Source organism: Parambassis ranga, chromosome 4 (assembly GCF_900634625.1).
Source record: "Parambassis ranga chromosome 4, fParRan2.1, whole genome shotgun sequence".
Classification (NCBI taxonomy): Eukaryota; Metazoa; Chordata; class Actinopteri; family Ambassidae; genus Parambassis; species Parambassis ranga.
Window position 1 is genome coordinate 18461761 of NC_041025.1, and position 22823 is coordinate 18484583.

The 22823-nt window shown below is 40.5% G+C and overlaps 1 protein-coding gene across 4 annotated transcripts in view; it reads left to right on the plus strand.

Moving 5' to 3' along the window:
- Window positions 1–22823, plus strand: part of pde4ba (phosphodiesterase 4B, cAMP-specific a) — a 143415-nt gene that overhangs the window by 74536 nt on the left and 46056 nt on the right. For 2 of the 4 annotated variants that reach the window (XM_028404519.1, XM_028404521.1), the window contains 3 exons: window positions 20914–21108; window positions 21818–21854; window positions 22260–22330. In XM_028404519.1, coding sequence (XP_028260320.1) covers window positions 20914–21108; window positions 21818–21854; window positions 22260–22330 — 303 coding nt within the window. Of the gene's footprint in view, window positions 1–9077; window positions 9658–20913; window positions 21109–21817; window positions 21855–22259; window positions 22331–22823 lie in introns of those variants that run through there. The other 2 variants (XM_028404523.1, XM_028404522.1) reach the window with 2 other exon arrangements.

The window sequence follows — 22823 nt, forward strand, 5'->3', positions numbered from 1 at the left end:
ACAGAGCCATGAGTCAAGTGCCATTGAACCCACTTGTTGCTAGGCAGTTTCACATGCTGTTTTTATAGAGGCACTTTGAATGGACTAGCAAAGTGGGCTCCAGTGTAAAAACAGATTTCGTATTCAGCTGCAGGTGTTTTTGCTCGCTGAATGCTATTTGATATGTGCGGTCTCAAGTGTCAAGCTGCACATCAGCCAGTATGGTGGCGGGTTTTGAAATGCGTAGTTCCTCTCAATGTGTGTGTGTGTGTTTTGAAAAGTGCTCCTCGGGTTGGATTTGTTGCTGCGGGTCCTTATCGCCTCCCATAGCGCGTGTTGTTGCTGTGTGCATGGCCGATCAGCATGTACAGTGAGGCTGACATGGTTGTGGTCGGGTAACACGAGAAAGGAAACCAATAAGAGTGGGATTCGTTTTGCATGTTGTTGCCAAAGGAGGTGATTACTTTACAACTGAAGCGTCATTTGATTAAAAAAAAAACACCCCGACATGTTGTCCAGGCTAAGGTGAGATAGGTATTGTAGCTGAAGGCCTGTGCTGTTCAGCCCATTTAAAAATTGATGATGTATTCTTGTTCTTTCAAAGAAACAGATAAGAAACATCTCTGAGCAGATTGGCTCAGCGTTAGAGCTGAACTGCTCCTTTATTAGGTGGAAAATTTAATCATTGTTTTCAACCCAGCCCTCCAAACAGAGGAATCTATTGTTACATAAAGCAGAGGACTGTAATGCCAAAAGTGTGCGGAACTTTTAATTTTAAAGTCAGAGGAATGATTCGAGCAGCGGCTGTTGTTGTTACAGTTACCAAGGCAACCAAATTGTTTTAGCAATTGTTGTTATGACCCATGTGAATATACACCTTAGTAACTCGGGAGTGGGGGGGGGGATCAGAGATCATCCATGAAATGTGACCTGTACGAGGCCCGGCCGACCTGAACTGAGACAGAGGCGCTCAAAAGAAGAACAGACTCAATTTCACCAGGGACAGGGACAGGCAGAGACTCTGGACGCTCCGTGGGGAACCAGCGTGGAACGGATGCCCTAAATATGCTCGTGTATAGTGGATTATAAGTGACATACATATTTTTTTTATTTTTCTGCTTGGTGATTTTCTTTTTTGCTTAGTCTTGTCTTGTTGTTTTGTTTTATTTTTACAAGCTGGCATTAAAACTTGAGGATTTTGGCAGCTTTTCCCCCTCAACAGCAGGATGAGGATTGTTTTTAAAGCGGCTTTAACCCACTTTTTTGTCTGCTTTAAAGCTGCTGACCTGCTGTACCTGAGAGGTGATTGGAATTGGCATACAGGGTGATTTTCTGTGGCCACTCTCATTTTTTATTTCTTTTTTAATTTCTTGTGACCGTCCGCAGTGGGATCCCAGGATGCAACGTCTGTGTGTCTGCTGCTACTTAAGATTGGTTCAATAAAACCAGTCTTACGCTTTCATCATCGATGAATCAAATCAAGTAAGTTATTGAGTTGAGACTCACAGAGAACAATAAACAAGAAACAAAGTGATTTTCGGTCACATGGGTAACCCGTGAGGATGATGATGACGTCATCCAGACTGGACGTTCCCATCAGCCCCTTCTGCTCTCGTCGTCACTCCTGGGTTTGGTATGTGAAGATAAAAGAAAAGTGGGGAATCGACTTTGTTACTGCCGCTCTTCACAGTGTTGGTGTGTCAGATTGAGTATGTGTGAACACGCGTGTCAATGACAACATGATGACAGTGCTCAGAGGCTGAATGAAACATGATTTATGAGCTGCAGAGGATGGGCTTCCTAAATTCCAGTCTGTGGTTTAGGCAACAAAAGTCATTCAGGATTCTGGATTCTTATGAGACTGCATGCTGGTGTTATATTCATCTTAGGGCTTAAGCTATGCACATTTGGCCTGAGCAACAGTTGTTTGGACCTGTAAGCAACTACCAGTAACTTTAGTCCATGGGACAATGGTCTGGCTGGCTTGTCAAACACACCTTGGGGCTGATGCACATGGCTATGCTGGATTTATTCATCCAGAGGCTGCAGTTCTTTTCCCCTAGATAGCCTTGTTTTTTGGGGCCAGTTATGACCGCGGCCTGTGGTTAATTGATTGATCTTATCGACACATGGGTCATCCAATCACTTGTTAAGCTATTGCTTGATTGTAGTCCGTGCTCTGTAAATAAAGATGTTGTGTCTTTCTTCACCTCCAGGTAAGCCAACATAAATAATTCATATGGGATATTTTATTAGAGAAGTAATGTAATGTTGACATATACCCATTGGTGCCATGTTTCCTTCACAGTGTGTCATTCTCATTAGACTCAGTCCTTTGTAGTGGTAGCTCAGTGGTGTGCTGTGTGTAGATCATTGCTGGAAATTGCAGATAACACTTTTAGCAGCAAGAAAATGGCCTCGGTGGACAGGAGGATAGAAAATTGTTTCTGTATCCTGCGTCTTTGCCTTACCTAGTATCTCTTTTTCCTTTTTCACGCACTTCCACCCATATAAACTCAATAATGCATGCATGTATTTAATTTCTATATATGTGTTTACCGTCTCTAAGGGGGATCTATACAACACATCTAAAGAGGGCTGTGCAGGTTCAGATAGTCTGTAAGCCAGTCTAAACCCTACAGTAAGTGGCTTTGTGCTTCTCAAGTTGTCTCTGTGAAATGTGAGATTAATTAATGTGAGAAACATTTCCTCTGAGGGGATTTCAGTGGCACCCAGTCTAATTGTATAATTCTGTAAAGGCTCAGCTAGCGCAATTAACTCAATTTAGATAATTAACCTAAATGTAGCCTAAAGTAGGATTAGTTATTGCTCCAAAGTCACTGAAATGTTTTTTGTTGTGACTTCAGGTTAGTTTGTGCTCATTCCAAAAAGCATGTTCTGAACAAGTGATGTGTGTACACAGCTGATGAACTTTACCTCAGGTATTCTGCTTGATCTGTTCAACCTGAAGTGAATCATTGTTTTGAACCACTTTGTGGATTAGCACTCCTACGTATCCTGTAGCCTGACAGGTAGAGATGGACCAGATAAAAAAGACACTGCGTTTTAGAGCCAGCCGGAGAGGAACTGGAACCCGGCTGTCTTCCTTATCAGGGTCAGGCCCTCTCACCCTAACACACGCCATCTACGATGTTCTCAGCCTTAAATATTCTCACCAGGACAGACACATGAGACTTCCTAGAAAAAACTGCATAAAGATCCAGTAATAAATGCACATGATAAACAAAACAGTGGCACATCCTTTGCAGTATAGTAGAAAAATGTCATCAATAACCTAATATGCAGAAATAATCTGTTTCATTGCAGTCTACCTGTGCTGTTCAGAAGAAACAGCTTCTTCCTGCACACCCAGCTGTATTCAAAGCAAGAACAAAAATACCATATTCTTTAGAGGAATTTACTGACATCATTATGGCATACCCTCCTCTAAAGGCTGTATGGATTTGTGGATTTGACAGGAGAAGCATTTGGTGGATGCTAATTGCCCCCCCACCCCCCTTTCTCTTCACAATGAATGGAGACCAAACTGATACCAAGCTTCATATCATAACAGGATTTAAAACATCACAGGAAGGTGAAATTAATCTGTGCAAATCCTCTTCTCTTTAAAAAAAAAGTTCCATTTTGGTGAGCAAATCTAAAATTCGCACAGAAACCTGTTTCAACTGTGGAGCAGACCTTGATACAGAGATTTGTGTGATTGTGAGCTCACACCACAATAAATCCTGCCAAGTAATGCTGAATGATTTTAAGAATAAATTGAATTGTGATTTTTCTGGCAAATATTGCGATTTCGATTTCATCCATGATTTTTTTCAAAAAAAAATTTTTAGTGCACATGAGCATTTGCAAAGATCACAGAAACTTACATCATACGGTATGATGTAAGTTTGGCAGTGCCAAGCTTCAACCAATCAGCATCCCGTGAGAACTTCCTGGCAGCTATGTGCATGTTAAAGGTGTGATGAAGGAGAGAAGAGATCTGATTGGTTTGGTAAGGTTTTTTTTGCAGAGAAGGATAACTGATGTCCTCCATTTTAACGTTTTTGTCTTTTGAATCCATCACACCAAACGTGCACAGATGAGGAAGCTGGTGGCACTGCTATTATTTCTTATTTTCCAATTCAACTATTATATGTGAAGTTTTAAAGTATTCATAGAAAAATAGATCTGCTGGAGATGATTATATGGATCATTTCTCTCCCATTTGGGCCTCTAAAGCAACGATAATTGGACATATAAGGCATTGTTACATTTGTTTGTTTGTGTTTTTTTTTAACATAGCTGTTTCTCTTGTACCCTATTTCACAGAGTAGTGATGTTACGCTGTGCGCTGCTTAAAATTCACACATTTCTTTTCAGTGTGTGCCCCCTGGTTATCACAGTGTGAGTGCTGCTGACGTCAAATACGTTGTGGAGCTGGCACTGAGGAGGAGCACTGCTCTGTGAAGGGATTAGGTTAATCACAGGGTGGATGGCTGCAGTTCCCTTTTTTGCAGAGAGGGGAATTAGATTTGATAGTGAGGGCGGGGGGTGGTGATGTTGTGACAGATTCTTCCTCTATCACACAATCAAATGGCAGCTTGTGGATGTGAAGGGCTTATCATCTCCTATCTGCTTCTTAGCTTATCCTCTCTATTTGGATAAATGCCACTGGAAGCTATAAGTGATCTGTGAGTGAATGGATGAATTGCTTAGAGTGATGTTCACACTAGAAGCCGGCCTCAGACATCAGTGTGTGTTTTTTTGTTTTGAGTTTCCGTGGTGACTCAACAACAGCCTTACCTATGATGCTGGAGTAAATTTACAGTCAGCAATAGAGAAGTGGTGATGATTAAAATATGCACCGTGAAGCGTCACTCCAAGTGATGTCACATCTGTGGAGGGCACTTCTTATTAAGTGGAAGGTTATGTATATTTAAACTGTGGGTTGCCCTAAAACTCAGACACAGGAAGGAAGCTGTTGTTACCATGGCTACAAACGGATGGTTTGTTTTGTTCTGCATCGGTGGCACCTAAACCTTCACTTCACAGCTATGTTTCATGTCATCACATAACTTAGTGAGTTAATTTACTAGCGCAAAATAACAAATCTATGAATTTTGTGTACTTTAAATTATCTAATACTTATTTTATTGGTTTTTATTATTTTCTTCTCTAATGAAAAATGAACAAAAATCTATGCTCTTGATGAGTCAAAAATAGAGGATAAAAAGCTTGTTCCCATCTGACAGAGCAGTAACATGGCACTTTAGTTCTGCTTGGGGTTAGTCAGCCTTAATGGCCATCCAATTTTAGATTCTATCAGCATGCTTCATTTTGATGGATGCTTCCGATTCCGACAGAAGTTCAGGGTGTGAGAAAGGTTTCAGATCACTGGCTGCTGCGTTTTGTGGTATGGACACATTACAGACTGATAAATTAACCCATCTGTTATCTGACAACAGTATAACATCCATACTTTTAGATGTTGAGGATGGTGCGGTGTTCAGCATTTTACCTCTGCTGCATTTTCACACGTGATAATTGGTTGTTGATCTCTTCTCTTCTGCTCCTGCTTGAGGCCATTTGAGTACATCATCCAGGTACTTACAGTGCACTGCCACCTGCTATACTTGTCAGGTAAAAACCAGGTGATGCCCACCCTCCACATAAAAGGGCTCTAGATGATGTGATTGATTTTGTCCAGACTGATCAGAGTCTTGGACATTTTTAATTTTGCTGATTCTTTACTCCTTTATGTTATCAGAGAGTCAGAGAGCTTTATTTATTCTGTATTGATTACCACTCAAGCTCATTATGTCAAGTCAGGAATGATGTTTGTGTTGTTACCTCTCTGATATTTGATTTAGCATTTACTCGTAGGACTTTTTCCCGATTTGGCACTGTGCTATTTTCTTCCACTTCTCTGCTGCTGCAGCTCTGTGAATTCCCCCACTGTGTGCCTAATAAAGGATTATCGTATCTTTTTTCACTCCCCTGAAGGTTACTACATGTCCTTCCTTTCGCAGTTATTTGTATTTTTCTCTCACTCTGCCCTCATGAACTTTATGTTTCTTTGAGTTTATATTTACGTAGCTCTCAGGGATCAAGCCTGTGGTTTGATCCTGATTTAATATGAGTGTGTGTGTTTGTACAAGAGAGACAGCTCTCATGTCAGAGGTGATGTTGTGCCTGTCAGGTTCTGTCAAATACATCTGAAAATCTATTCTAAACCACATTTTTTTTGCTGAAGTCTTTTGTTTGTTTTCTCCTCCGCAGCCTTAAATCAATTTAAATCACAGGGCCAAGTCTGAGGAGCAATATTTTGACAGGCTACTTTTTAGCTGTCAATATTTAATTATGGCTTCTATGTGAAAAGCTCTTTGATGTCCAGGTTGAAAAAAGTGGTGTGGTGCATATTTAGCTTGCTTTTGTATTCAAATGACAGACTTCCTCATTTCCCAAGTAAAGATCAGAAACTTCCAAAAGTTAGTTAAAAAGAAACACATCTGCGGTGTAATTACAGGTGTGCAGACAAGTATCGAGTTCCCACTTTCACTCCACGCCCCCTCCTATCATCCTGATTCATAATTATGGCTGTGTGATGGTGGGTGTTACTTTGTTGCAGTGTGTTTACAACCACAGCCTCTGCTCTGAAGCATTATCGCTGTCATTCTGATCCAACGTGAAATTTGAAACATTTGAAAGCGCTCCTGTGTGCATCGCCGGCTCTGAGTGCTTTCCACAGGGCACGACTCATCTGGTAGCACATCCTGCATGTCACATCCTGTAAGTGTGAGATCTATCGCTCAACTCCAGGCTGAATACAGTGAACATACTGCCATCTACTGGACCATAGTAGACAGGACACAGTGAGGTTTGTTTTTCTATTGAAAGAAATGGCGCCATCTGGTGTTTATTGAGGTGTCCTGCCCTGCTTGACAAAATGTTTTTTTATACATTAGGGAGAGAAACCAGCCAGAAGAGCATATTTTAATGTAATGTAGGAGGAAGTGTGAGAATAAATCTTATGCCTGGGGCCTGGGCCCCACCCATTAGTGCAGAAAGCAGGTTTTACAACAACACATACCTTCTGACACTATAATTAGCAGCTGCTAAACACAGCCAAGTATTTGTTATTTTACTGAGGCTGTGTGATGCCATGGTGTTGACTTTATGTTTGAGGTTTAATAATGGAATAAATGACAGCAGCAGGTCCGCAGCTTATAAACAGTCAGGTTTTATTGCAAAGGCTCTGTGTTAGTTGCTAATTATTTAAATCGTCATTGTTTTCTTACCTTTATGTGTGATGCATGCTGACTTTCACTGGGCTTACTAGACTTTATTTAATAGAGAACAGTGTGTGGAAGCCATAATTGTGTGTAATTGTATAGTTTTGTGGTCCGTTATAGTGAGGATTTACAGATCATGTGATGAGGTGGAGGCAGATGTCTCTTTCATGTTAGAGAGATTTGCTGTGATGCCGTCAAGTTATGTAAGACACACGCAGATTTAGTTTAAACAGAAAGGCTCTTTATGAAGTTTTTAAAAGGGTGACTAGAATAAACATATCACTTCTGATAATCGCATTACTCCAGAGATTTTGTTTTATGTATAAAAATGGCTGCCTGGTTAACACTGTGGGCCGTGGTGTATCATAAACCATAAATACAGTGCGGGGAGGAGCTTGTTCTATATGTTTTTCTTCTATGCTGAACAATGGAGGTCATGGAGGAGACTTGCCACTGCTTTTGTCTCACACAATACATACAGCCCTGTGGCTGTCACATCATCCGCCTCTCCCGTCTTTGTGTACGTTGAGAGGCCGTGTGGCGAGCTGCAGTGAGAGAGGACAGTAAAGTGTTGTGATTCAGATTTAGGTCTCCTCTAGTTATGTGTTTTTTGTAGGCACCTGTTTTATGTGTCATCTTTCTGAATCATGCAAAATTAACAAATGACAAGGAAGCTTGTCGGGACGCAGTTAAAAGAAACTCCTCCATGTGTCATGTTACTACTCTTACAAGAAGTGAAACCCATTAAAGGTCAGAGGTACTCATGCAACCATTAACACTTTTTATTCCAGACATTTGTTATTTTTTTTATTTTGGAAAATTTAAATTCATTAAAATAAATTGTGGCCAAAAATTAAATTGCACTTGTTTATTTCCTATTTGCTTCTAGTTATGCTTGCTTATTTATCTAGCACATTATGTACTGTATGTGCTCCTAAATATCACAGGCCTGTCATCACGGTTGTGATGAACCGTGGGCTTAGGTAGCAGTATACTGTACAGTGTCAACGGGCATTGTGGCCCCCCTGTGATGATGCCAGATGCCACCTCTTTCTCACATAGACACACACACTGACAGTTAAGGTAGACCACGTTGTCTGGGGAAACAAAGCTCCCCATATTTCTGCCATTTGATCATTATTATTTTAATGATTATATATTTCTAACCATTATTTTATATTAATGAGGGTATTAAGGGTTCAAGGAATGGCATCTCTCTCTCTGTTTATGCACCCTCAGCTCACTGATGCCCTCAAAATGAGATGTAGTTTATACACGTATATCGAAAAATGAAGTGGAATTTAATACTTCTTTATATGCTGTTTACATATGCCACATAAGGTTATTGTCATGAGAAGAGGTGTGTGAAATTTATAGTAAATTAACCCTCTATTGACTACAGCAAATATATACATTTCTAGCAAAATTATTGAGTACCAAGTATGTAATCACTGTGGTGAAATTAAATTCCTCTCCAGTTTTTACACAATGCTCTGTGTATTCCAGGGTTTTTTTACACCCTGTCATAGAAAATGAGCTCGTTAAATCAACATAACACAACTGTAAAATAATTTCTTGCATAGCCATGAGTGTGCCGTCTGTTCTGTGGTGTGTTTTCTAAAGATATATGCCTAATTAAAGCTAACAAGGCAGTCAGTGATGGATAAATTGCAACTCCACTCCAGTAACTCCACTCCAGAACTTATATGTTTCTCCTTACTTTGCTGGGCTGTGCTGAAGGGAACAGAGCTCTACACACACACACACTCACACACACACACATACACACGACATGGGGAGGAAGTATAGTCTGTGACGAGGAGAAGAGTCCGCAGAGAGAAAGTGGAGAGTGTCAGAGTGTGAAGGAGGGCTGAAAGAGTTGTGTGTGAGGTGTGATTGTGTGTGTGGAGAAGGTGTCTGTTTGCTTCTTTGACTGGTACCACGGAGAGGGTTGGCTGATGGATAATCTGCTGAGTAACTTTTTGTGTCTTTAACAGAGGCTTTATAGGTAACAGTAAAGCCTGAATGAGTAATGCTTCTCATGAATGACAGGAGTGTATCTGTGTGTGCGATTGTGTTTCTTTGTAGTCCTTTTTTTATTTAACTGTGTGTGAGTTGTGTGATGTTCAGTGCATGTTACTAATAGTGACTCGCTATGAGAGTGTGTGACATTCATGTGTTTTTGACACTAACTCTGGGTGTGCTTTGACGTGTTTTGCACTTTAGGTGTGTGATGGTGTGCAGGGGAGTGTGTGCATGAGTGCATGTGTGTTGTCGGGGCAATGCACCGGCGTTCACCCTGTGCCAGAGGAAGGGTTCATTTTGACTTCAGTGAGGAAGTCATCAGGAAACTCCACGCTGCCAACCATGGCCATGCTCACAGGTTAGGACACACAGATCAACACACGCGCGCACACACACACGCGCCATGCAGTGTCACGCTTTTTTCTTTACTCTGATTGATTTCTTTGATTGACAAACACACCACCGGTCAAGTCTCTGTGCGCCTGTCTTTGCTGTGTGTTTATTCACTATGCAGCGTGTGTGAGACTTACTTCCTATTTCCCACACATTAAGCAAGTCACTCGTGTGTTTCTCATCATCATATTGTAGTGCTCCAGCTGGAATCTGTTTGAATGCACTGTCACATGTTCTAACGATAATTTCCACCTCCTGTGTACTGAATGGTTTTTTTTGCAGAGTAATGTTTGCATTAGGTTGCGTGCAGTATTTGCACAGTTAAGAGAGTCAAGTAGTTTGCCATTCAAATCAGTCTGGAAGTGTTACTATGAATTTGTTTATTATGCCTGTTTTTGTTTTTAGCCACAGTATAAATATAGTCCAGTCAATGTGGCTCAATAACGACCCAAGGAAAAACAAAGCATGACATTGAAGGGTCTGTGATCGCCTCCGCCTCTGGCAACTCGGGTAAATTTGACTTTGTTGCCAATGCGTGATTTCTTGTCAACATATATTCAGTTCATATTACCAGTTTCTAAATGTCTCGTGTATTATTGGCTCTGTCAGAACACATCTGGACCCCTCCTGTTCAAACAGATTTTTTATTTTGCCATTCTTGGCCAATCACAAACATTTATCTCATACAGGGTCGGTGATCAACAGACACTTTTGTAAACAACCAATATGGCTGCCTTGTCTCACACATTAAAACCTTGACGTCTTACATTTGAAATGTTATATCTTTGATTCTAATTTATTTCGGTTAAACATCGGAAACTCTTCAGGCATGTAACCAGTGATGAGGGCTGGCTGAAGGGTTAGCCTGTAAAGGATCACAATACAGAGATGCATATTTTCCCATGTGCCTCACTGTCAAAATGGCACCAATCCAGAGTCTTAACATGGCACAACACCATATAGGGATGCTATAATTTGGCATCATGTATTGTAGTTGGATAGGAAGGAACTGAAAGAATAATTAGAGAGAGATGTATAGTTGACAGGAAGCTGGTGATGTCATAAAGTGTCAGGACGTGTGCCAGTTTTAAATAGAGCACACCACAAAGTAGTTTAGTTGATGAGTTCACATAATATGGTGACATGGAATAGGATGTTTGAGGCTGTAAAAGATAAACTTCTGCACAGCAGGTTTTGGATGATTGTTTTGTTTTTTACATGTCATCATAACATATGAGGAAGTTAACATCTCGTCAAACTTGTGATGCATTTTCCTAGATTATAATTCATTTGAATTCTGAAGCAAACGGTGTTGATAGAACTCTCTAATCTTCAGTGGAGACTGGCAGTGAACAAATCGAAAAAAAAGAGGCATTGATGTATGCTGACTGTATACAGTTTCTGGTAACCTGGCTCACCCAGAGACCCATCAGTTGTGTGAGAGTTGTGACTGTATTAAACTGCTATTTTTTGCTATTTAATGCTACTTTTCTCTGCATGTGTAAAACTACGTGGATCTCTAGAGATGTTTGGGTCTGGAGACATCCACCTCTGGCTGGGTGGGTTCCACCTGTGTGACTGAGGGTTTCCTGTGGAAAGTACTGCACTATACCAAAGAAAGCAGAAGTACACACAGATGGTGTACTGTACTGTGCTGCATGTCTGAATCATTAGACAGGTAGACCAGACCCACGTGAGCACTGAGGGATAATTATTCCATGGATGCTTCCTCAAACTGCTGTGTGTGTGTGTGTGCACTTTTGTTTGTTGTTTGATCACAACATAGCATATTTACACAGACATGCCATTTGTGGTGGTGGGTGTGCATGAATTAGCCTACATACTGTACAGTGTATGTGCCGGGGATGGTTTCTCACATGTCCAGCCAGAACAGATAATCTCCTAGAGAGATGGGGGCTTAACCAAATGTTTGGTCAGTGACCTGGATTCATATGGTATAATAACAAAGATCACAGCTCTTATTATCTCCACAGCACGGTTCCTGTTTTCTGGCTCGCTTTTCCTTTGGAACCCATGTGATTAGATTTAGGATAATGTAAGTGTAAGTGACAGTATACATGCCCTCAAAATGTTGATGACGATTACGCAGTAATTTGTTGATTTAGAAACAACAGTGATATAAATTTGCTTTGCTGATTGCGTTTTTGCGTTGTTATTTGCAGACTTCTGGAAAATTAAGTAACAATATCGAAATCTCACGATACGATAATATCATGATAACAACTCCATGATAATAGATTATATTTATGATGCCATAATACCTCGACTTAAAAAAAAATTATTCATCAATGAGCAAGCCAGTGTTTTCACAAGTGATCACACCCTGCAAAACACTACCTTATAGGTTTGGCATTCATTTTAAGGTATAAAAATAAAGTTGCGTCCTTTTGAAACGGGAACATCCACAGTTTTCAGACAGCAAAGTCAACCTCACAGGTTTGGTGTTACTTTTAAAGTGCAAAAATATAGTCACCTCACTTTGAAACAGGGACATCTTGTTTTGAGAAAAAAACAAGACCTTTTAATCTTTGTGCAAAAGTTTCATTTCCCAGTCACTTTTCATAATATGTGTAGTGATGGTGATGTAGCTCTGCGTAGCTTGTGAAGTCCACCCATCCATGGTCAGTGAGAAGCAGTCTGGTTGCTTAAGGCTCTGTTTAACTTTAGTCTCATTGTAGAGAGCTGGTAATAGTGTTTGACCGAAGTATGTCGGTGACGGAATTTTATATTTTGCCTCCAGCGTATTCACTAACCTTTTGAACCCCTCGTTATCCACTACAGAAAACAGAGAAACTGAATGCTCCACTGGAGCTTTCACAATTTCAAATTCTTCTCCCTCTTCTACATCCATGCTCAGCTCTCCTTTGCCACTAACACCAACGTCCAGCATTTCCGGGGTACTAAATTTAAGCCAAAGGATGATAGGCATGGAAGGGACGGATAGTCTCTGTAGTTCTTAAGTCTCCCAGCTGTGGTGCACCGCTGATGAAAGAAAACTACACTGTTTGCTCGAAAGACCCGTCGTTTGATACCGTCACAAGTCCACAACAATATCGATATTGCTCTCATGATATCGCGATAAGATTACCGTTACATCTGTATTAAGTAGACATTTGTGGGTTTGACCAATTTGATAACAAGAACTGCTTGTAACTAGGGATGTCCCGATCCGATCACGTGATCGGAAATCGGGCCCGATTACGTGATTTTAGACTCAATCGGAATCGGACATTACCTCCCGATCAGGAGGTCACCTCCCGATCAGCAGGGTGGCTCTGTGTCCTGTAGTGTAGGGGTATGACAGTTGCTTTTGGCGTGAGAGGTCCTGGTTTCGAGACCTCGATGAGCCGCTGCGTGTGTGAAATCTCCTAGTGTGGCGCTCTGGACACACACACACACACACCAAATGACTTGGACTCGAGGGCAAAAAAGCCTGATCGGGACATCCCTACTTGTAACATTGATAGTTTATAGCATTGTGTTTTTAGGGGACATTTTCGTCAATACATTCATATTTGATCAGTTATTGTAAAATAACCGTTAGAATGAGGCTTTCTAAAGATGTCCGGTGTTAAAGTGATTGTAATTGGTCAGCTGACCAAAAACAATGTGGCTTAGAGTAAACAGAGTCAGCTGTTGGCTAATTACACTAAACTGTCTCAAAATGACAGTTTAAATGTTCAGTCTAAATATAACTGACCCTGTGGTGTTTCTTTAGCTTCATCTAACATTTTGTTATGCTAAATAGCCTTTGGCGTTTGAAACCAGATTTCTTTTCAGTTTGGTTACCCATTTCCAACATAGGACTTTTAATAACAGTGTTTTGTGCTTGCATGCTCATGGGTGGGGTGCAGTACTGTATTGTAGCCTTTGTGGTTAAGCAGTATTTTATTTGCAGTGCAATGTGTTGTTATGGAGATGCACACCCAGAAGAATGTGATGAGTGCTTGTAGCTCTGCCGTTTTGTTTTTTTTTTTGTTTTTTTGTTTTTTTTTTTATTTCTGGGTGATTTGTTAACATTGTAATCGGGTGCTGTGAAGTGGGTTTAAAGATGATAATGGTGATTATGTCAAATGAGATAATGACGGGGAGGAACATTTTGATGGCTGGGAGGATCACAGGGATCAAGACAATGGTGACCCTGAGAGTGGTGATGATAATGGTAGGAGACGAGATGTTTAGGGTAAAACATGACGGGGATGGACTTCAGTCTCCAGCTGGAGAAATATTTGGGGGATTAATAGGTCCTAATTAATTGCATTATTAAAACTTGCAGCTATGTGAAATTACTATCACTGTGCTGCTTTATAAACTGTATATGGGTAGTTTTCATAATCTGGTTCCCATTTGCTCCTAAACTAAACATCCGGTCTCAGGATCTATGGACAGATATGTAGAATATGTATTAAATTCCTAATAAAATATTGGACGGGCACTATTATTTGAGTCACACTGCAGTCATACTGCCTTAACTCAAAGTTTTTAATGAAATGTATTGTATATACCGGTAGTACATAATATAGAAATACTCATGTATAAAAATCTGATTATATACCTTATCTAAATAAATGTGAAACATTAGGTTGGTATTTCAGTTCTTGTAAACAAACGTGTGTATATTTCTGTGGCCAGGTGTTTATTTATTTAATGGGGATGAGACCAAGCAGCAATCTCCCAGGCTGACGCCTGGTGCAGTTATGTTAAGAAATGCAGTTGACCCCACAACCTCTAGGGGCTGCCTCCAAAAGTGAGTCAAACACCAGATGCTCTAATGTTCAAACTTTACAGCAGGATGAACATGTTTACAGTCTGATACCACAGTTTTTTTAGTCTCTATTTTTTTAGTCTCTATTGATAAAATGCTTTTTTTGTGACAACTCTAACTACTTAAACAACTAACTCAAAATGGCACTTCACTCAGCTGATGTCCATTGTTATGTACGGGCTATAAGGCTACAAGTAGCTGTGTTTGGGTCACCGCCCACCCCACCTAACTCCTCCTCCATGGACTTTATCGGTCCAGTAATCAGATGCAATACATTCCAGGAATTCCAACATAAATGCAACAACATGACGTTGACGTGACTTGACCTTCGCTGCCATTAGAAGCCAATTTTTCTGCTGTTTATGTGTAAGAGCATGCCGAGATATACGGGACCTACAGTAACTTCCCTTTAACAGAGCTGTACAGTGTGTGCAGTGAGCAGTGGTGAGGCACTGTGGGCAGCCTGACTCGCTTCAAACTGGAGAATGTAATGGAAAAGAGACATATTGTCATACACAACATTTCATGTTAAATTTCACTTCCTCTCTTTCAGTTCAAAAGTGCCAATGATTCTGTCACCCTTTATAGATATCTATATATCTCTCTCTGTGTGGTCACCCACTTACTCAAAGAGACACTTCCTACAGTACCGCCATTGTGTCTTCACCCTCCACAGTTTCAGCCAGGACTACTTTGTGTGACGGTGTATTGTGATGTGTATTTGGACTGTAAAATGATTCTGAATGAGAGCATCTGCTGGATGACTTTGTAGCTAAATGTGCATGTATAACACTTTGAATCATGATTACGTTAGTGGCCTCATTTCTATTAATAAGTCCAGATGGATTCCTTGGTCACAAATGACGCCAGGCTAGAGGACAGTTATTTAAATATTAATGTATACTGTATGAATTAAAAATGTGATTAGCAACTTAACCTTTAAAAAAATGCAATTACACACAAGGGATGCACTGAAACTGCACACTCTATGACAGGTCAGCGTGGGCTTCCTGTGTTTCCTCCAACAAGCTTCTGATGCTGGTAGAGATTGTTGACACTGAAGACAATATGAAGGAAGTTGAAGTCTGACTCAGCAAATCTGCAGCTTTAAAGTAGCGCACAGACTTCTTCTCTGTAAACCATGTGTTCTCAGTGTGTAAAAGCATGAATGGAAAGCTACATTGTTAGTGTAGATACTGAGTCACAATCATCATATTGTACCATTTCAAGTGAAGAAAGAGTCTCTGTGTTAGGTTTTGATTTCCTGGGTGACTCCATGTTCATGTGAAATGTCTGTGCATGTTTAGACTAGCTCGGGTAATGAATCTATTTTTAGGTCGATTCTGCTGCAGATTCATGTAAGGAAAGGAAAGCTGACTGGAATCGTTGGAACATAAAATTCAGCTTCTATTTTTGCTAAGCCGGGTCTGATGGGATCATTCAATCAGCTCATCAGTGCTTCTGGGACATTTCAGAGCTCTGGCATGTTTCACTGTGTGACCCAACTGGTTACACAGGAAGGTCTGTTTAAGACCCCACTGCCTTCACTCAGGCATCAACATTTGTGTGGATGGCAAGTTCTCCTAATAATGTGCTGAAACATGTTTATTCGCTGTGTTAACATGATATAATGACAGAACAATAGCTAATTTAAGCTGAAGAAATAATATTTAAGCCTTGGCTAGCACTAGCACAAACAGGAGGTGTTACCATAGCACCTCTGTTTGCATAACCCGACAGACAAATGGCCACTCGTTTCCCCTCACCATAACACACAGGAAGGAAGAGATTAATTCAAAGTATAAGAATGCTTTCTCTCCCCGACTGTGACTCTCTGTCCTGCAGAGCACAAGCATCCGTTTCTTCTTAATAGGCGGTGGCCACATATGAGTAATGTTCTCCTTCATTCTGTATATACAGACAGTTTATACTCATTGGTCTTTTCTGAAAAACTAACATTATTGTATAAATATCTGGCATATTTTATTTTGAGTTTTATAAGAATCCTTGCCATTAAATTATCTCAACTACAGTGATTCTAATTAACATACAAAAGCAATGAAGCCACGTCTTAGCTTTATAATCAGTGTCTACAGTCACTTGAAGCACATCCAGAAGAATGCAGTCACAGGATATACAGTGTGTGTACATATATATATATATATATATATATCCTTTAAACCCCATTGTAATCCACTTACTCATCAGCTCCGTCCAAATAGCAAATAAAAAGAGAAATGAAAAGAACATATCCCGGAAACAAAAAGTCAGATGATTCTTTCAGGATCACAGGACCAACAGCAGAGCCAAAACAGAGCGTGCATCCTCTCCGCCTGGTTGACAAAGCACTATGCCAATTAGATGTGTAAACTGTTTGCTGACAAATTCACAATGGTAACAAAAAGTGTGACCTTCTTTGTGTTGTTTTTTCATCTGGTCCAACTGGTTACATCTTCTGCCTTCACATATGAGCTGCTGCTGCTGCTGCACGAGTTCTTATAGGTTTAATAAACAGACTGCAGTAGAGATCCACAATTTAAAAGCTTAGGCCCTATAATCAGCTTTGACTTAACCCAAGACTTTTACCTCTACTTTGATTTAGTAAGTCATTGTATTGATAAAACCTAATAGAATGTAGGTGTTTAATTAATTCGATGACATTACCACAGTATCTTGATAATTAAGTTGAAAAAAAGCCAGAAAACTAATAATAGTTATGGCTGCAGGTCTGATATTGACATATTTTATAATCAATTATGTTTCATAACTCCAAATCCACCCTGGCAACAGTGTAGGTCTGTCAATAAAAATACTAAGTAGAGTCACTTGAGTCACTAAACAGGATACTGAGTTGTCCGGCTTGTACCAGTAAATGGGAGTCAATCCACTGATCAGTGACTGCTCTCAACCTAAATCAACACCTTTGTCTCAAAACTGGGAAATGGAGTCAGTTCCTTGGGGGGGGGGGCATATTCATCAAGAATATTCCATCATTCCTCCACTCACTGCGTCCTCTTACACTTGTCTATGTGGTATGTAGTCAGTCGTGATGCAGATCCTGTTGGCCGGCATCCGTCTGCGCTCCAATATTTGCCTTGAATGGTCATGGTTATGTGTATTTGCATCAGATATCAGAGCTGCTCTTTGTTTTGTCTTTTTTTCTGAAATCATGTAGTGTTTTATTTGGATGTGAGAATGCGTGTGTGATTGGCATCCAGCAACTCTAACTAAATGAATCTGTGATATAAATAAACAGCATCCCAACTTCTGATGGTGGCAGTTCTTTTTAGCCGGCAGTCCGTCCGTCACTCAGTCAGAGTGCTCATCAGTCAGACAGATGCAGCTGGATCATGGGAAAGGAATGTCGTGTCATCCTAGCAAATCATTCTGGGGTTAGAGGGAGCACTTCCTGATTGCTTTAGCGAAACATAAGCCTGAAAATGCTGGCCATGTGCCTCACCCCATAATGATCAGAATCAGTTTTAAAATATACACACTATTAAGGAACTATTAAGGAACTGCCTTGATGCAGTTCTTTGGCAGGTCCCAGATAAAACCTAAAAAGAAAATCTAAACACGCTCTGATCTTTTTAATCCGTGTTCACACATTAGATTAGATCAGGCCACCTTGAGTCATTATTTCCTGTCTACCTCGGAAGCTTGTAATTGGACTAAAGTGTCTGAGCTGTGGTCGCCTTGATCTCTGGATAAACAGTCCTTATTCTCATGGTGGGCTGCTTCGGAGCATTGTATACATTTTCATCTGATGTGGAAGATCCAAGTGTTGATGTCAACTTTGCTCTGTACTTGAACTTCAAAGTGAAAGCAGTGAATGGTCGGAGAGTGTGAGTGGTTTCCCAGACAAATGTGCTAATCCTCTGAACCACCAGGATACCCCATTTTAAAGAAAAGGTTTTTTGTTCCCAAGGTCTGTCTTTGTGCTGTTTTGTAAGGGCTAAATTCTTGGATATCCCTTCTTTGTCCTGTTAAATAGACCAGTGTAAAACACAGCCAGAAGATCAATAGGCTTATATTTCGCCTTTCAGTAATTACTTAGGACAACAATTCTAGAGCTGTTAGATAACCCCAGGGATTTGTTGAGTTTGTAACTTATGCAACAAAATCTTTGTAGCTTTTTAGAAAAACCAATGAGTGGACCTTTGAGCTCGAGCCGCAGAAGTTCACCAGTGATCTTTCAAAGATCACATATTTAGCCTTCTTCCACGGTCTCATGGGTGAGGGTGTGGGGGTTATGACTCTTGCTACTTGGAGACCACTTTGGCATCGGTCAACCAGACAGCCACAAGAGAGCCATTACACCGTTTGTGTTAGAACAGTTTCACAAGAAAATCCTTCATTCTTTGAGTGGTGTATTTAATTTTCAGTTAATTTGAACTGCCATGTTGACTGAATTACTGATTACGACTCTTTACTTATACGGTATCATCCCTATTGGCCTGGAGTAATGGCCCTGTCTAAGTTTTTCTTACAGATGTACAGAAGTACATATCAGATTAGGTCCTTAACCCATTACTCTATCAGTGAGACCGAAAATGATTCCCTGGAAAAAAACAACTATAGACGAAGCTTCGGACGTCACCCGTCGGTTTCTGATTGGAGGAGGCTCCATGTTGGCAGCTTCACAGTCCAACTAAACTAAAATACAGACAATCAGGTGGAATGCAAGTGGAGCTGAGGCGGGTGGGGACGACCATAATAATGCTTAATTTTAATTGAGTTGAAAAAAATCACCCCTGTACAGTTTAAAGAGCATCAGAACACACTTCACTTCCTTTCCTTGTTCATTGTCCATATAAGCACAATATGTATAGCAAAACACAATGGACTCACACTAAGACATTTAATTGCTTAGATAACAGAATGGCCTTCAGCCTATGACTGTGGAGAAGGGAAACTGATGTTTTTGTCTTGGCTTCTTGTAATATAACACACATGATTCTAGCTTCTTACATGACTCACGTAACTGTAAAGTGTTTCTCACGAGTATGACTCAGATGAAGGTCAGTCGGGAGCTGATGGGTTGAGTTAATGGAAGAAGATCATGCCAACAACGTACGACTCCGGCTCACTGAGAGTTCAGCCTGTTAAAACACATCATGTGATGTAGAATTCTTTTATACGTTGTGTATAACTTGCACCTCTGATCGTGTGATTGAAGCTCCTGTTTCTTGTAAACCTTGCTCCACTCTGCTCTCACCAATGTTAGACGTTCTTTGAGATCAGTTCGAAAAGGGAGTGGACAGTTGTGGGATGGGGTTGAGTAGATTTGCCTGCGCTGGCCTCCAGAATTAGTCGTCTCTGCACGTGATCACAACACACAAAGCAGCAGATTGACCCGAGGGCAGAGCAGTCAAGCATTCAGTGCATGGTACACAGTGCAGGCATGCATGTGTACATACACACGCACATATACACGTTTCCTCAAACCTCGCTGTTGTTTTTTGTTTTACATGATTTTTAGTGCGTCATTGTGACGTGCTTAGAAGCAGAGAATTGAGGAAATTGATAAATACATCATAACAAAATAACAACATCATAAAAATGGAGTCAGCTGATGAATTTTTCATCCCCTTATGTATTCAGGTATTCTTTGCTTCAACATCTGTCAAACAGGAATCATCAGCCTCCGTTTAATATGAGAATAAATGCTGTGTAACCTGCTTAAAACTCCACTTCGGTAGTAAGGCATCAGTCTTATACTGAAAACACACCAAAATATAACATGAGCTACTGTAAATCTGGGTCTTGTCAGTCTGGAAAATTGATGCGTTCTCCATTGCAGGTTTCATTATAATAAACGGCAGAGAGGAAACACAGAAGCAGTGATTTCCACAAACGTTTTTTTTGGTAAAAAAATACATGAGGAATAAATCTTTTATAGAATTTGTAGTGTAAGCAGCTCACCTCCCTGCTGGTGTGTGTTTATTACACAGAACAAGCAGTGATGGAAGGACAAAGTCGGGACTTTTAGAAACTCAAACTGAAAAAAGCAGAAAATACACAAAAGTTAAATGTCACACACAGACTGTTTGTTTGGGATAAGTGATGCCCCTCCTCTCCAATGAGGGACCCCTCATAAACATCTTATTCCTCTACATCTCTTGAACATGCGGGCTTCTCTTGAACATGCGGGCTTCATCCACACTAATTGTCTTCAGTGAACACTGTGGACTCTTGCATGTCACTCTGACCTCTCTTGCTCGGTCATGTCTAGTCTATTCATGCACATGTTGGTTTTTTATTGACATAATTAAGTGGGAGTGTGTGACTAAAGCTTATGAGGGTAGGTTGACATGTGAAGGAATTCCTCTTCCTCTCTCTTCCAGAAATTTCATAACAAAAACAAGACAGCAGACAGCACTGACTGATTTTTTTTTTTTAATTATTAACCCTTTGAAATCTTTGTGTTTTCAGTTTTGATGTGGAGAATGGTCCGTCCGCCAGCTGCAGCCCTTTGGACCCCCAGGCCTCCCCCGGCTCTGGTCTGGTCCTTCACACCAACTTCCCTGGTCACAACCAGCGGCGTGAGTCCTTCCTCTATCGCTCTGACAGCGACTATGATCTGTCACCCAAGTCCATGTCACGAAACTCCTCCATCGCCTCTGAACTGTGAGTAAAACTGCATGTGCAAATGTGCTCACCACACACGCAAACTTACAGTATGGTCAGGCACACATACACAGTAACACAAAGTCACGGTTCGAGAACATTGAAATTTGAATGCTGAGGAGCCTATTGGTTCTTCAGATCTCAACTTTGGTCCTTCATTGGTTGGGTTAAATATCCGTATAAAGCAGTCTGAACCCTTCATATTTAATCCATTGATTCCACCACTTTGTTACATTTTGCATATCTTCTTCCCTCTGACTGTCTGAGTCGGTGTCGGCCTACAGAAACAGTCGCTCCTCTCTTCTAGTCTGTTCTGACTGCTTTGCATGTGAGCGTCATAGAGCTGCAGACTCAACACAGCACAATCAGCACGTAAAATAAATGTATTTTGCTTATCAAATAGTTTTTTTTTTCAAATTAATACAGTGTTAGCAGAGGGGAAGATGCTCTATATTCAGTATGGTTTAAGGTTTGAACACTGTGTGATAGCTAACCTGGCTGCGCTTATTAAAACAGGTCACTCATGATACAAACATTACTGTTTTAGACTCATGACATCCTTTTAATACCCCCCCCCCCCACACTTTGGTCTCCATCCTCTGCAGTTAATTATAGTAATGAGGCTGCTTAGGTCATGGTAGTCTGCATAGGTAACAGCAATGTCTGGAATTTGATTTGTAATATAAATATCTTTCTTTCGTGTTCACAGACATGGTGATGACCTGATCGTAACGCCTTTTGCTCAGGTAAATATACGACTCTCTGTTATGTTCTCTGAAGCCTTTCAAGCCTTAATATGTCAAACAATATGAACAAAACATACACTGTACACATCCCATGTATTATAGGTTCATTTTTCAACATAATCCATTTAAACGTTGCTTGGTGTCATGACATAGATTGTCCAGTGGGGCGTGCTCTGACTCCTTTTCCAGCACAGCTGAGTAGATGGTGGTGCAGTGGTTACAGAAAGTTACCATTATAAACCTGCGACTCATGCTCACAGTAGTAGTGTACTTTGGCAGTCATTGTTTGCAAAAGTGTAGACTGATTAATAGCATTCTGCTTTTAGCTACATAAAACAAAAATGACCGGCAGAGAAACTAAAGTAGAAAGGATGCCGCTGATTATATCTTGCTCTGTCTGTTTAGGTTCTGGCAAGCCTTCGGAGTGTAAGGAATAACTTTACTGTACTGACCAATGTCCAGTGTGCCTCCAGCAAGTAAGTACTACTGAGTCAAGGTCTGCAATCAAACATTTATGTGTGGTATTTTGGTTGATAACAGCTATGTTTGGCATTAGGATGGAGATATCAGATGATGATTACACAAATATAGCGTCCCCAGTGTTTGTTTGTCAGTATGTTAGTGAGTGTATACAAAGCACAGTGTGTCTCTGTTATGGAGATCTTCCATGTCAATATCAATATCAGCTATTGGCCAAATGGAGTTATGGAGCAATATATGGGTACTGGCAAAAATAATCTATATTGTGCTTTTATTTTCTTTCTGGATTTGAGACCACATTTACGTTTAAGTTTGGAGACAAAACCTGCAATAGATCAGGTTAAACTCATTCATTGGTTATTATGGGATGCATCGCTGCCTCTACAAACACACAAACAACAAAGTAATGATAAAAGGAAATAAGATACAATATGCTCAGTCTGCAGCTCCAGCGGTTCGCCACAAGGTGGCAGTATTGAGCTTTGAACT